Source organism: Jaculus jaculus, chromosome 7 (assembly GCF_020740685.1).
Source record: "Jaculus jaculus isolate mJacJac1 chromosome 7, mJacJac1.mat.Y.cur, whole genome shotgun sequence".
Lineage (NCBI taxonomy): Eukaryota > Metazoa > Chordata > Mammalia > Rodentia > Dipodidae > Jaculus > Jaculus jaculus.
In genome coordinates this window covers 130,251,032-130,265,552 of record NC_059108.1, presented here as the reverse complement: position 1 = coordinate 130,265,552, position 14,521 = coordinate 130,251,032, and the positions used below count along the sequence as shown (strand labels likewise).

At 46.3% G+C, this 14,521-nt stretch overlaps 1 protein-coding gene across 4 annotated transcripts in view; it reads right to left on the bottom strand.

The window, feature by feature from the left end:
* Positions 1-252: 252 nt before the first annotated feature.
* Foxn3 (forkhead box N3) overlaps positions 253-14,521 on the bottom strand; it is a 336,005-nt gene continuing 321,736 nt past the window's right edge. For all 4 annotated transcript variants that reach the window (XM_004649345.2, XM_045153943.1, XM_004649346.3 and 1 more), the window contains one exon: positions 253-6,859. In XM_004649345.2, coding sequence (XP_004649402.1) covers positions 6,313-6,859 — 547 coding nt within the window. In that variant the 3' untranslated portion in view covers positions 253-6,312. The remainder of the gene's footprint in view (positions 6,860-14,521) is intronic.

Below are 14,521 nucleotides of genomic sequence, written 5' to 3'. Positions count from 1 at the left end.
CAACTTCCAAGTGTAAGGCAAACTGGCTTGACTACAAGTTCACAGTTCTTGCCACCGGGGCTGGAATTCTCTTGAGATCCACAGATAAGCCTAGGCTCAGACTATATACTTGTGTACTTCCTGAGGCACGTGAGGAACAGTAAGTGTGGCTGAGAACCTAAACCCAGGACTGGAGCCCTGCATAGCCCCTATTGCCGCTCAGCGCCTGCTTGAGGGGACGTTGTGCACACACCACACGATCGAGTTCATCAATTGATGCAACTCAGTAATTTTTATTGCAACTGGAAGACAATACATCACAGAAACTTTATGGTAGGTCTGGGGAAGTGTTATTTACAATAAATGATGAAGTAGTTTGTCTTTGGCAATATGATTACATATGAAGAACGCAAAATACAGTATGGATCCCTCCAAAGCAACATCACCAAGTCCCTCGAGTTTGGCTGAGGGCGCCTGCCTCCACACCGCTCTTTAGGTTAACACAAACACCACTGAACATCATTAGCTTTCTTCTGTATGGTTCTCCCTTTCTATTCATGATATTGGCAGTTTCATACGGAGAATACAGAAAAAAAAATTGGCTTCTGAAAAATTATTACTCTTGTAAATTAATTTGGCCATGTAGGTCTATTGGCCAGTGAAGGTCAGGTGACCCTATGACATCAACCATAAACCTCTTGGTTTTTTGATTGCTTTATCACTGTTTTTGTTTTCTGTAAAAACACAAACAAAACTCAGAAATGTTACAGAGAATATTAAAAATGTACAAGTGTATATGCTTCCCAGACACACAATACCTTTTCCCTCCCCATTTTCACCATGGCAGTATAAGCAGTGAGAATGACGGTGTGGAACTGGTTACCGAGGAAGCTATGACCTTGGATGGCTTCACACATACTCAAGAAACAGTGAATGTTTCGATAACTCAGTGTGCTGTTTCCTCTAAAAGAAAATAAGTGGGGGGTGGAGGGGAAGTGGGGGAAGTCAGGCCCCTGTCATGAAAGGATAAAATGTAATTTCTGGGTTTGACAGACTCACCATATCGAAGTCTTTTAAGAATCCAATATGGAATATCAATTATTTGCAAAAGGGCAGAGAAGGCTGTTCTCCACTTTTGCAAATGAAGTACAGTGCAAAATCACTGCTGTACAGATTCCAAATAAATAGTCTTGATTTCGACATTGACAAAACAGGAAGGGTAACCGTGAGCTCACGTGAGTCAGAAACGAGCTGTGACGTCGGTTTGGTCTCAGCTCCACAGCCAGATGCAGCACCATGGGACTCATCCGGTCTCGGCCGTGAAAAGGTGGGTCGCTTTGAGAAACGGCGTTTGCCTTCCTTATTTTTTTGGTCAGTGAAGCTAGCACTTGTTTGCTGAAGTGTGGAAGAGTGACATGGCCGCACTCATCATTCACGATAAAGCAACCGCGTGGACAAGTCTGCGCTTCACGCAAGAATACCCAGCAGGAGAGCGACACTGGGCGCTGGCCACCGCGGCTGGCGCTCTCTCAGAGGAAGAGGGCTTAACAGATGAGTTCACAAAGGTAGGCAGGTCTGTACAGAACACTGAATGCCATGTGTAAATCCTCATGAAATTCCAAGGAACAGGAAAACCACACAATGTATATACTTTGATTTACACATTCCGTTACAAAGGAAGAAAAAAAAAAAGAAGAAAGAAAAGACACCATTACAACTTTGTAACTGTGTTAACTGCAATAGAAACCAAAGTCTAGAGTTGGGCAGGTAACTAAAAAGGGGTTTATCACTTCGGTTATATAGCAAAAGTGTTGATGTATATTATATATAGTAGTATAAATAATAAAAAAGTATTATTTAAATTAGATCACAGTGCTGCGTTAGGTGCGTAACAGTGTTTGATATAGTACTGGTGGGCTGGGACCTATGACACTAAGGACTTAACTGTCAACACTGGTAAGTCACAATCAAGAGGGGACACAGAGTTCCAATGTTTTCTTTTGGTGGCAAAAAAATTAATAATAATAATCCTGAAGGTAAAAGAAAAATACTTCTCTACAGAAACACAAAAGTAAGTCGCAACATCTGGGCAGCTGTGATCCACCAGAAAGAAATGAGTCCCAACCTGAATAAAGTTGAAAGGGAAAGAGAAATCACATTGGATTGAATCTAATACCATATGGGAACTCCCCCCACCCCATGCAGGTTACTTGTCCCTGACTCCACATCAAAGAGCCCTTCAGGGAAAGACCAGAGGCCTCAGAGCAACACCACTGAAACTCAATGGCACGTGGTCTGAGCAAGTCTGCTGTACTGGACTGTGAGGTGAGGACAAAGCCAGCCACTCTTCTCTGGGCACCATTCAATGTGACACCTCTCTCCCAGAATGCCCTGTGGTAGAAACAGCTATGGCCAGTAAGCACTAGACTCACCGAGTGACTCAACAAGAAAACTCTATCCTTGAGAAAGGGTCTCAACCCATTCCTCCTTCAAAACTCAGCCCTAAGATCCAAACAGGCCACAGTCTTCCCTGGGCATGGTTTCCTCACAATACCATCTAAGTGTGAGTGTGGCTCACTTTTAGTTTTGGATAGACGGCTTTTCCAAAGAACTCCCAAAAGTACAATGTTTAAGGGGGGGGGGAGGGGACAAGTAGGAGCTTGTGGTAGATTATAAGGCTGGGGGAAAAAAAATCTATGATGCAAACCCTTTCCACATAGTACTAGATAAAAGACAATTATAGTAGGATAAAAATAACTGTCTATGTGTATTTATTTCATCTGAGAAGAAAGAGCTATGGTCTCTTTCTCTTAAATGTGTCCGAGGGCCAATAGCAAGTAATTGTAGATGGCATGGTGCTGATGTATTCACGGCTGTTGTCAAAGCATCTTTAAATATTGCTATAGTTCCCCGGGTCCCTCCCCCCGCCCCGCCCCATGTGAGTATGTGAGATACTGGAATGACACACGGACTGCCACTTCTCCCTGCAGGAGAAATGAAAGCAAGAACACCACACTCCTTGACAACGCTCAGGCGATCTGTCAGACTAATGGATACATAGGCTACTTTGAAAGCTAAGAGGACACCTGACATTTGAGAAGGAATTCTGAGACTACGGTGAATGACAAGCAAAATACTCTTTCACAAATAGGCTTGTGCTTAAATTCTCTACTGTTCTTGGAGGAGGGGGAAAGAGAGGGTGCCTCCTGCCCCTTGGCTTAAGGACACAGACAACCTCATTCTGCAACGATTTCGCTACAAACAGCCACATATACATCGATACTTTGTTTTTGCCTCAACAATCAAAATACAGTTAAAACACAATTGAGCCACTGTTTTGGTTATGCATAATGTGTATGCCTCCAAAAACAGAAGAAAAATAGAAAAAAGTACCCTTACTAAAGTTTCCCCAACAAGTCTTCCAGAAGATCCAACGAAGGTGCCAAGGGAGGCTCAGGAGAACACACTTAGAAAGCTGCCCGATGAGGTATTTATGCAGAGAGTGTGGTTCTGGAGTTAAGAACACACTTGTATTAAGATAGGTTTCTAGTTCTCAAAGAGATCAGAAAAGTAAATCACACACATTGCATTTTATTACTTCCTAAAAGAGGCTTTGCTCCTTTAGAAAACTGAAATGAGGGGAGACAGCCCACTGTGGGGGTGTTTACTGGAAGAAGTCCCCTGCCAGAAACTGGGCTGAGCGTTTACCTCTGCCTTTCAGGAGAAGTCTGTATTTGATCATCTTGGGGATGGGGGGCTGGGGAGGGGAGGGATGTGGGGATGGACATTTGGGTTCACACTATCAACATGTGGCTCAGGTTCCATAGCTTGGATGGCTTTTAGGGTGTCAGATGTTTGGGGAGAAAGAGGGATCAGGGCACTGCAAAGCCACACCTGCGTTGCTGCCTGACCTGAGCTAACAAGCCCAAGGAGCCCAGGCCCAGGGGCTGGTTCTAGGAATACTCAAAACCATCCCGACCCCGAAGACTGATGCAGTTCCAGATGGCACCTGTTCCTAGCAGGTGGGTGTGTCTTTACAGGCCCACTGCTGTTCTGTCTGAAGTTCCAAATCGGCTTAGATCCCTCCTTTGCCCAACCCCTCAGATCCTGAGCCACTAGCAGTGGGTGTTTTTGTGTTTTAAAATTTCCTTCCATTCAGGTGGAAGACCATATCCTTTCAGAGGTTTCTCTTTGGATCTCAAGGGAAAAAAATTATTATTATTATTTTTTAGGCAAAGGTAACAGGAGTTTCTGGTCTGCGTGACACGGTCCGGTTGTCTAAATTCAGCTCTCACAATCTAGGTGGTTTTAGTTCCAGGGTGGTAACTGAGGTGGCAGAGAGAGCCAGCCCCTCCTCGTTACTGCGAAATGGCATTGTTGCAATAAAATGTCTGGGGCTGACTCTCCTAACCTCTGTTTCGCTTCCTCCTTCACAGGTTTCCTATCTCCTACCCTCACCCAATAAGGCCCATTAGCATGTTTCCCCTTCTTCTGGCTAATTTGCATAATTATTCACTGCCTTTTTCCTAGAACCAAATCATGGTAATGATTTTTCTCAAGTAAGCGTCCCATAATTCTCTTGATTCTATCATACACACTACTAAGTTTGCCCTCAAATTATTGCGTCATGTTAAACACATACAGACAGAGAGGAAGGACACACTCCTCAGTAGAGAATCAGAGGGGTCAGGGCTGAGAGCAGACAAGGCAGTACAGAGTCCAACCATCGAGCCCGACCAGAGCATGAAGATGTTGTTTATATTGCAGAGTAAGTTCCCCAACAGTCAGAATTTGTCCCTGAAGAAGGTTAAACCTTAAACACCTGCTTCAAAAAACCAAAACAAAATAATAAAGAAAAAAAAAAAAAAAACGGAAAGGGGGGGGAGAGAAAAAAAAAAAAAGAACCTCTAAGCCTAAGGGCTTAAAAATTAGAGGCATAGCCTTTTCTCTATTTTCTATATTTATATGAAAATAATTCATGCTTCATGCTAAATACATTATTTACCTTACAAGAACTTTGTTATTTCTGAATTTAAAAAAGTTTGTTTTTGTGATTTTTTTTTCTTTTTCTTTTTTTTTTTTTTCTTTTTTTTCTTCAAAGGAATCCATGCATTGTGGATCAGAAATTTCTGCTGGCTACACTGGCTGAATGTGGAAATCACTGATTTTTGTAAAGATGAGTCTTGACATTAATTGTCAACTCCTTTTGGAGGGCAGTATAGGAGTTTTCTTATTTGCCATCATTTTTTTTTGTTTTGGGGCTGTTTTTGTGTTCCATCAATGCGCTCTAAACCTTTTAAAAATACACAATATTAATGGCAGTTTCCATGGCTTCCCCCCTCCCAACTTGGATCAGATAGTTGATAGACAGAAAAGAATCTGCACCACTATTTCCTTTCTGAACAGCCACTGTCATTTCTTGGACATGATTGCTTTTCACTTGGGTAGTTAAGAAGACATGGCCTGTTTCCTCCATCAGCTTGCTCTTGTGTTGTGTGTGTGTGCGCGTGCATGCAGGTGCACTTGCTCACGCATGTGTAGGGCCAACCTTCAGGCTTATGGCTTTTGGAACTTTTTTTTTTTAAATATAGAATAGAATTCACTTATTAAGCAACAGCTCTGAGAATTTACCCCACTTTTCTTTTTGAGTTATACTTGATGATTCTAAACAGTCCAGTGTTCAACTTGATGAGACAGACATACCAGGCTCAAGGTTAAGCAGCACAGAGGACTGGCTAGCTGAGCCCTGTGCTTGCTGTGTGGCCACGCCAAGGGTGTTCCTGGCACAACAAGGTGCCAAGGCCACGGTGTGGGTCTCTCCTAGTGGACACAGGACTCTTGAATTTCTCAGAGTGCTTTATGCACTCCGCTCTGAGTACACTTGGAGGGGAATCCTGACCTTTGAAACCTAAGGGTTGGGCCTGAACAATGATGACTTTACACGGGTGCCTTGTGAGTGGCACATGTGTATCCCTGTGGCATTCCCGATGACGTCCCTGTGGATTCGGCCACAGGCTTCTGACAGGCTGCAGGAAGCAATGGTCATTTTGGCTTTTCTCGGTTTTGTCTTCAGATAATGAAAAGCGTTTGTAAAACAGCTGAGTGTCAATATGAGTTCTATGGCTTCAATCTCCTTCAAACATAAAATTCTTAAGGGTCCAAAACAAAAGAGAGGGGGGGCAAATAAAAAAAGAGGAAAGAAAAGAAAACCAAACCAACAAAAGGAAAAAACAAAAACAGAAAAAATTGCTGATATTGCCACAAATCATTAGAAATCTCCTGACATGCTGAAACCAAATGGCCTTAAGTTCAAAACAAATCAGTGACTTGTTTTCAATTTTTTGTGGTTTCCTTTTGCTCTTTCTGTCCCTTTGCCGTCCGATTGGTGATGTTATTCAAACAGGACCGAATCCCTGCCAAGTGCAGGAGCGACCCAGCTGCCTCTTTCATCTCCTCATCGTCGCTCTCCGGAGGCTTTTCCGTACGTCTCTTTTTGAGGGGCAGCGTATCGCTGGGGACCTTTCTGGCCTTGGCGAAGTGCTGGCGCTTCTTGTGCTGCGACGCGTACCCACTGTCCCCCAGGGCATCCTTGGCCTCCTTCTGGCTGGGCTTTCTGTCATCCTCCTCTGTCTCGCTGTGGCTCTCGTGGCTCTGGAAGCTGCCCTCACTGCCCTCCTGGCTCCCCTTGGTGGCAAACTCGTAATGGTCATCAGCCGAGGAAGAGGAGGAGGAGATGGAGTCACTGGCAGGTGAGGTGCTCCGGGTGTTGGAGGACTTGGCACTGCTGTAGTTGTGGTCCTCCTTGGGGTCTCCGCTGACCACTGGGGAGCCACATGACGGCTCACTCTCAGTCCTCATCCGGCAACTGGTGATGCCATTCCTGCAGACAGATTGGACAATGGATTAGACCTTTTCTGACAGAAACATGGGCAACATGCCTGCCTCTGTGCACACACACACACACACACACACACACACAAACACTTGCTTGCAGTTTGGAGCCCTGTGCAACCAGGTCTTCAATCTCCACACCTTGCCTTCTGTGCCTACCTCCCTGTGTTGGCATTTTTCACTCAATCTTTGTGGCCGAGCTGTCAAAACAGCTCTCTTGCGAGGGTGACGGCCAGTGGAGGCTCTCCCTTGTGCCCTTCCGCAGCATGCACCTGGGTGCTGCCGGCTGACAGTGGCTGGGAAGCACTCCGTCTGGAGTGGTGTTTGTCCAAAGGGTCGATCCAACTCCCTGCCCCGTGCCGACAGCTCCTCATCATGCATCCCTTCCTTCCTTCACTCAATCTACCAGTGTTCACTGAGTCTCCAAGGGAAATATGCACAGATGTAGGGAGGGCCTGGGGGAGGTATACGCGGCTGGTTAACATACAGGCACCATCGTGAAGACGCTGTAGTCTAACATAATGGCGGGTCAAAGTCGGATTAGAGAGAGAGAGCGCGCGCATGTGTGCAGTGACTGTTTCTTGAAGCTAGCAAGACAGACTTGGGATTGGAGCTAAAGCTGAAGTCCTCAGCCACACTGTCAGACCGACTCTGGCAATCGTCTCTGACAAGGCTCCCTGCTAGGGCTTCCAGCAGATTCTCCAGCACTCATCAGAACGAGTCTTTACGTCTGGATAGGGAATGACTTCTTACACTTCTCCCAGCACGAGGCAGATGTTCAGGGCAGGCAGAAGTCAGAAGGATGGATACACGCAGGAGGGGAGGGTTATGTAAAGCCAGAGGGAAAAGAAACAGGGGACAAGGTAACCAGGCTGGTTCACTTCCTGTCAGCTCCCCCATCTCAGCATCTCCTTCTAACAGGTCTGAGGAACATGGCCCCAACTGTAGCAATATTACTTTCCCTCTAGAGAGTGCTTCCTATCATCCTATGAATCACAAATAACCTGCTGGGTGTGTGAGTATGTGTGCACGCGCGTGCATGCCACTCGGGTGCCAACTCTAGAAGGCAGGCCTGGTCTGTTATGTTCCAGATGCTACCACTACGTGCATTACAGACCCTCAGCAGATTTATAGGCCTATGAGGGAAGGGGTGGAACTGTGTGACAAGGTATGACATTTGGAAGTGACTGTGGTCTCCAGTGTCACAGCTGACAGGACCCCGTTGAGGACACGACACTGGTGAGAAGACCATGGGCCCTGTTGCAGTCTGGTTTGCGTTGCTGGTAGCAATCACCCAACCAAGAGCAGATTCTGGGGGAAAACATGTTCATTTTGGCTTATAGGCTCAAGGGGAAGCTCCACGATGGCAGGGAAAACGAGGGCATGAGCAGAGGGTGGACATCACCCCCTGGCCAACATAAGGTGGACCACAGCAACAGGAGAGTGTGCCAAACACTGGCATGGGGAAACTGGCTACAACACCCATAAGCCCACCCCCAACAATACACTCCCTCCAGGAGACGTTAATTCCTAAATCTCCATCAGCTGGGAACCTAGCATGCAGAACACCTAAGTTTATGGGGGACACCTGAATCAAAGCACCACAGGCCCAGACCACCAGGGAGAGACATCAGGGAGCCTCTTTACCCCTGTGGACCTTAAGGCCCAGGGAGAGACCTTAGGTGAAGCCTACACAGGAAGTGGAGAGGGAGAAAGTCCTTAATACAAATGCTGTAGGAAGGGTGATACCAGGCCGTGTAACACGTGCACCCTCAAGTCCTAGTTGTCCCCGAAAGCCCCTCGTGGTATCGCACGATCTGAGCTTAGCACCACCTCGCCAGATCCTCGCGGTGAAGCCAGAATGCGCTGCACTTGTGTCTCAGCGTTGCGTATTAGTCACTGAGCTGTTTTAGATCATGAAGACCTAGCTTCCTCACTGACTTCCATAGCGATGCGCTGATTCAATGACAAGCCCTGGGTCCACAGAGCTCTCCTCCTCTTCCCCTCTCCTCTCCCCCTCCCCTCCCCTCTCCTCCTGCCCCCCCCTTCTGCTGACAGCCCCTCCACTTCCTGCTGCTGTGAGGTCCTTATCTAGGACAGTCTTAACTTTCTATTCCACAGTCAGGGGGAGGATTAAGAGGACTCAGTAGAGAAGCCCTAGGAAAGAAATTCAACAGGGGCTGGCCTGAGGACACAGCCCCTGAGCTTTGAGGACTTGTCTCTTCGATATTCATCTTCTGCAGATTCCCCCTCCCCCCCGCCCAGGTAGGGTTTTGCTCTAGCCCAGGCTGACCTGGAAGCCTTGAACTCATGACAATCCTCCTACCTCTGCCTCCTGAGCGCTGGGATTAAAGGCGTACGCCACCATGCCCGGCTCTTCTGCAGACTTTAACAGTTATTAAAAACTCAAGCCTCACATTACAGTTTTGAACTATTGATCAGTTTCCTAGGGTACCCAACTAGATTTGGATGAGTAAACTGGGCTATAGTTAGCTTTTAATGAATCGATTTAGTTCTGAATCCTCTTTTTTTTTTTTTTCCTGTTGTTGAGACTTACGGTCCACTCCACTAGCACAGGTCAGTGGAGAATAAGCCCTTGGCAAAGAGCCAAGAGGCTGACAAGCCCTCATCGCTATGGAAGTGAGGTGGAGGGCACATGTTCACTGTGCTTTCCCCCTCATTTTTTATAGTTTGATTCTTTTATTTTTTTATGAAGGTTTTGAGTTGGGACAAATCCTAGAACCAAAGCAATGACACACATTTTACTCCCATCTCACCACTAGCAGACCTCATGCTTAAAGACTCCTTTGTCTTCATTCTCTTTTACATGGGAATGTGTGTGCGTGTGTGCACATGCACAGTGGAGGCCAGAAGTCAGGTGACTTCCTCTATCATATCACTGTGTGTGTGTGTTTGAATAAAGCACTCTTCACACACAGACTTGGCCAGACAAGCTGGCCAGCAAGCCTCTTGCATGTTCCATCTTTTCTTCTTCCCAGCTAGGATTATGGGCATGTTATGTGGGTGCTGGGGATCCGAACTTAGGTCCTCATGTTTTCAGGGCAAGTAGCTTACCCGCTGAGCCATTCCCCCAGCCTTCTCATTTTCTTAAACAACTGGTTTTATTCTTCTGAAGCCGAGCCCACGAAGATAAGGAGAGCCAAAAAGAAGGTAATTCCACAGTTCCTGTGTCATGGAAGGTGCCACCCAGAGCAAGGCCCATGGGGGCCGGGATGTCACACTTCGCTTGAAACACCATCCAGCTCCACCTTTTCCAGGTAAACAGAAGCTCAGAGAACCCCCAGACCTGTGCACAGTGGGGTGGCCTTACTAGTTCCCAAACGGGGTTTCAACCAGGATTGTGAAATCTCTCTCTCTCTGTAGCATCGAAGTAAGGCGGTAAACTGAGAGCTAAAATATAAATGGGTGCGTTGCTCATTTGATGAAATTAAACTTTCCTTTGAATTTTAGCAGGGGTTTATAATCCATAAATTACACACAAAACTCAGCAGGGAGTGACAAGCGCCTTCAATTATTAACAGTGGCACAAGGTGACTCATGACGGTGTAGGCCAGCTGCCCTGAGTTGGTGTCAAATGCTTCCCACCGCAGGGCTGTCATGACAGGACACTGGGTGTGAAAGAGAAACCCGACATCCTGAACATGCTGGAAGGTGAATTTCTAACCACCTTTTCAAAAAATAAGTTCATTAAAATTAACACATGACCCATTGAAAATGCCTGTAATTTCTCAGTGTTAGCTGAATTCACATGTCATGATACCTATGATGATCATAAATTAGCATAAATGAAAGCCACCTGATTTTACTAGGCCTCTAGGAGTTGAAAGCACATGCCTCAACAAAGCCACGCACTGTATGAATCCCTAAGCCTGGATCTCCTTCTCTTGTCAACTACTCGGGAAATACGGAATGCATTAGTTCAAGCCAAGAATGATCAACATTTGCAACTAAGAAGTCAAGATGTTAATCTCTGGTTGTCAACTGGACAGGATTTAGAATCACCATGGAAACGAAGCTCTGGCATGTCAATGAAGAAGTTTCTGGATGGAGGCTGGATACACTCATTGTAACTGTGGGTAGCGCTGGTCTACCCTGGGCTGGAATCCTACACTGATTAAACAGGAACAATGAGCTACTTCTGACTGTGCACACGATGGGACCAGCTGCTTCACGTCCCTGAGACCACACCCTCCTTGTCACGATGGGTGTTATCCTGACCAGCAAGTAGGAACAGACCTTTCCTCCTCGACCGGCTTTCTTGGCTCAAGTATTTGGTTGCGGCAACAAGAACAGCAACTAATGCAAAATGTAGGCTGCCTGCTGGCTCTTCCGACCAGTTAATTATTCGTTCCGTCACAGTTGGATGGCATCGTTTACCTGGTACCCCGGGACTCTCTATGGAACAGATGGCTCTACACCTGCAGGCTGTCACATGGAAAAGGCGTCCTCCCAAGGCCGTGCGATGCTTCTCCCCCAAATCAATCACAAGGAAAAAGACATGGCACCCATCAGAAGCTTCCCCTTCTGGTCAGGTGGCAACAGAGACATTTGGAAGCTACTGTTCGGACTATAATATATAAGTTAAAGTGAGCAATGCATTTTAAAGACATGACTGGGTCACTAGGAAGTTAGGGGACTGCTAGAAGCCCAGACACACATGGAAACAATGTGTGAGCCACGGGCACATCGGGAAGCTAGGCTTTCCCTGGCACCAAAGACCAACTTACGGCGGGGGTGGAAGTGCGGTAGAAGAGTGATCCTGTAAGCCTCACGGTGTACGCAGAAGCTCTAAGGGTGACGTGGAGTCAAGGACGTGGGTGTTCCAGGCTTCAAGCTAACCCCCGTGGAAGCACATACTTCACATTCAAGCCACAGAGAATTTCCACAGATAACCATAACATGACAGCCCCATAATTTTAAAATGTATTAAGCACAAAGGAAATTCGCCACTATAAGAGATACTAGAAAAAAAAACAAAACAAAACTATTAACGGCCCCCACAAGGCAAAGACTGCAAATGTTGAATGAAACAGGTAGATACGTAATACAGAAATGAGTTTAAAGAAAGAAAAAAAAAAGAGATTGGGGGGGGGGTCAGTCCTTGTAATGCTGGCACACAGGAGGCTGAGGAAGGAGGACTGAGTTCCTGGCAAGCCTGGGCTCTGTACCACAGGATCCTTTCAGAAATGAAAACTACACCATACAAAATGCAATAAGAGAGGCTATCGGAGCTGGGTCTGGTGGTGCACGTCTTTAATCCCAGCAGTTGGGATGCATAGGTAGGAGGATCACTGTGCTTCAAGGCCACCTTGGGACTACCAGGTCAGCCTGGACCAGAGTGAGAACCTACCTCAAAAAACAAAACGGGCTGGAGAGGTGGCTTAGCACTTAAGGTGTATGCCTGTGAAGCCTAAGGACTCAGGTTCGATTCTCCTGGTCCCAAGTATGCCAGAAGCACATGCATATGGAGTTTGTTTGCGGTGGCTAGAGGCCCTGGTATGCCCATTCTCACACCCCTGTCTCTAATAAATAAATAAATGAAAATAAAATCTTCAAAACAAATAAAACATTGGGCACTGTGTGGTAATGCACACCGATAATCCCAGCACTAAGGAGGGTAGAGGCAGGAAGATGACCAATTCCAGATCAGCCTTGACTACTCAGCAAGTTTGAGGCTAGCCCAGGTCAAAGGAGACTATGATGCCCAAAGGAAATCATACATCCACCTAGCTGGAGTTCCAGAGGGAACAATAATTATGGGACATCCAAATGCTGAACAGAAAATGTTCAGAAAATGTTTGAGAATTTTCTAGATTTGAATTTTTTATTTATTTTTATTTGAGAGCGACAGATACAGAAAGACAGATAGAGGGAGAGAGAGAGAATGGGCGCACCAGGGCTTCCAGCCTCTCTGCAAACGAACTCCAGACATGTGCGCCCCCCTTGTGCATCTGGCTAACGTGGGACCTGGGGAACCGAGCCTCGAACTGGGGTCCTTAGGCTTCACAGGCAAGCACTTAAACGCTAAGCCATCTCTCCAGCCCGGGAATTTTCTAGATTTGATGAAGAAACAGGTGCCCACTCTTAGATTCAAAATGTCAACAAATCCTATGCAGGATACACAATGAAATTCATAGCTAGGTCTCACTGTCAAAGTCTAGGGCATGACTTAAACAGGGGAGATAGAGTGGTGCACCCCTAGTCACAGATACTCAGGGCGGTGAGGCAGAAGGATTGTTGCCAATGTCAAAAAAGAGATTGTGGGGGCTGGAGGGATGGTTTAGTGGTTAAGGCGCTTGCCTACAAAGCCAAAGGACTCAGGTTCGATTCCTCAGGACCCATGTAAGCCAGATGTACAAGGTAGTACATACATCTGGAGTTCATTTGCAGTGGCTAAAGGCCCTGGTATGCCCATTCTCTCTCTCAAAAATAAATAAGGGGCTGGGGGGATGACTTAGCACTTAAGGTGCTTGACTGCAAAGCCAAAGGACCCAGGTTTGATTCCCCAGGACCCACATAAGCCAGATGCACAAGGGGGCGCATGCATCTGGAGTTCGTCTGCAATGGCTGGAGGCACAGGCACATCCATTCTTCCTCTCTCCCTGCCTATTTCTGTATCTCCCTCTCAAATAAATCAATAAAAATAAAAAAGAGGGTATGGGCTGAGCAGATGGATCAGTGTAAAGGCACTTGCTTGCAGAGCCTGTCAGTTTAGGTTTGATTCTAAGTCCTCAAATAAAGCTAGAAGTGTAAAGTGGCGCATGTACCTGGAGTTTGTTTGCAGCGGTGGGAGGCCCTGGCATGCTCACACTCCCCCTCCTCAAATAAATCAACAAAAGATTAATTTTTTAAACGAGGGCAAAGAACAGATATAAAAGCCACGGGAAGAAAACGCAGCTCCTAGGGAGAAGTAGAAGTTAACTTGGAATTTCAGAACTGGTGAAGCAGATGGAGGAAGGAAACCTCAAGGTGAAAGAGAAAATAACCATGAGAATGGCATCATTATATCCAGTCAAAGGAACGTCTGGATATGAAGGCAACATAATATGGTTTTTTTCAGACAAAAACCTCAAGGTTTTAAGTATAAGTAGATTCACACTCTAGAACTTCGGGATGCATTTCAGGAAAGGGAACAATCTAACCAGGGAGGCCCGGAGAGGGAGAAATGATCAGCAATAAGAAGGTAGGCCAAGTACTGATGCACTACACAAGATAATGAGCGAGCAGCTTAAAAAAAGGCAAAACAACGAAAAGCAAACCAGAACTGAAGTACCGAGCAAATGCAGTGCATCTGCAGAGGCAGCGGGAACTGAGCGTGAGGCACACGAAGGCTCTTTGCCGATCGGGTTAAAGGCATTGGCTAAGCATTTTAAAATATTCATGTTAAGAGTTGGAGCGATGGCTTAGCGGTTAAGGCGCTTGCCTGCAAAGCCAAAGGACCTTGGTTTGATTCCCCAGGACCCACGTAAGCCATATGCACAAGGTGGTGCATACATCTGGCATTCATTTGCAGTGGCTGGAGGCCCTGGGGTGCCCATCCCCCCCCCGTGTGTGTCTGCCTCTTTCCCTCTCTCAAATAAATAAATGAAATTGAAAAATATATATATGCATGTTAAAAGTCTAGGACCAG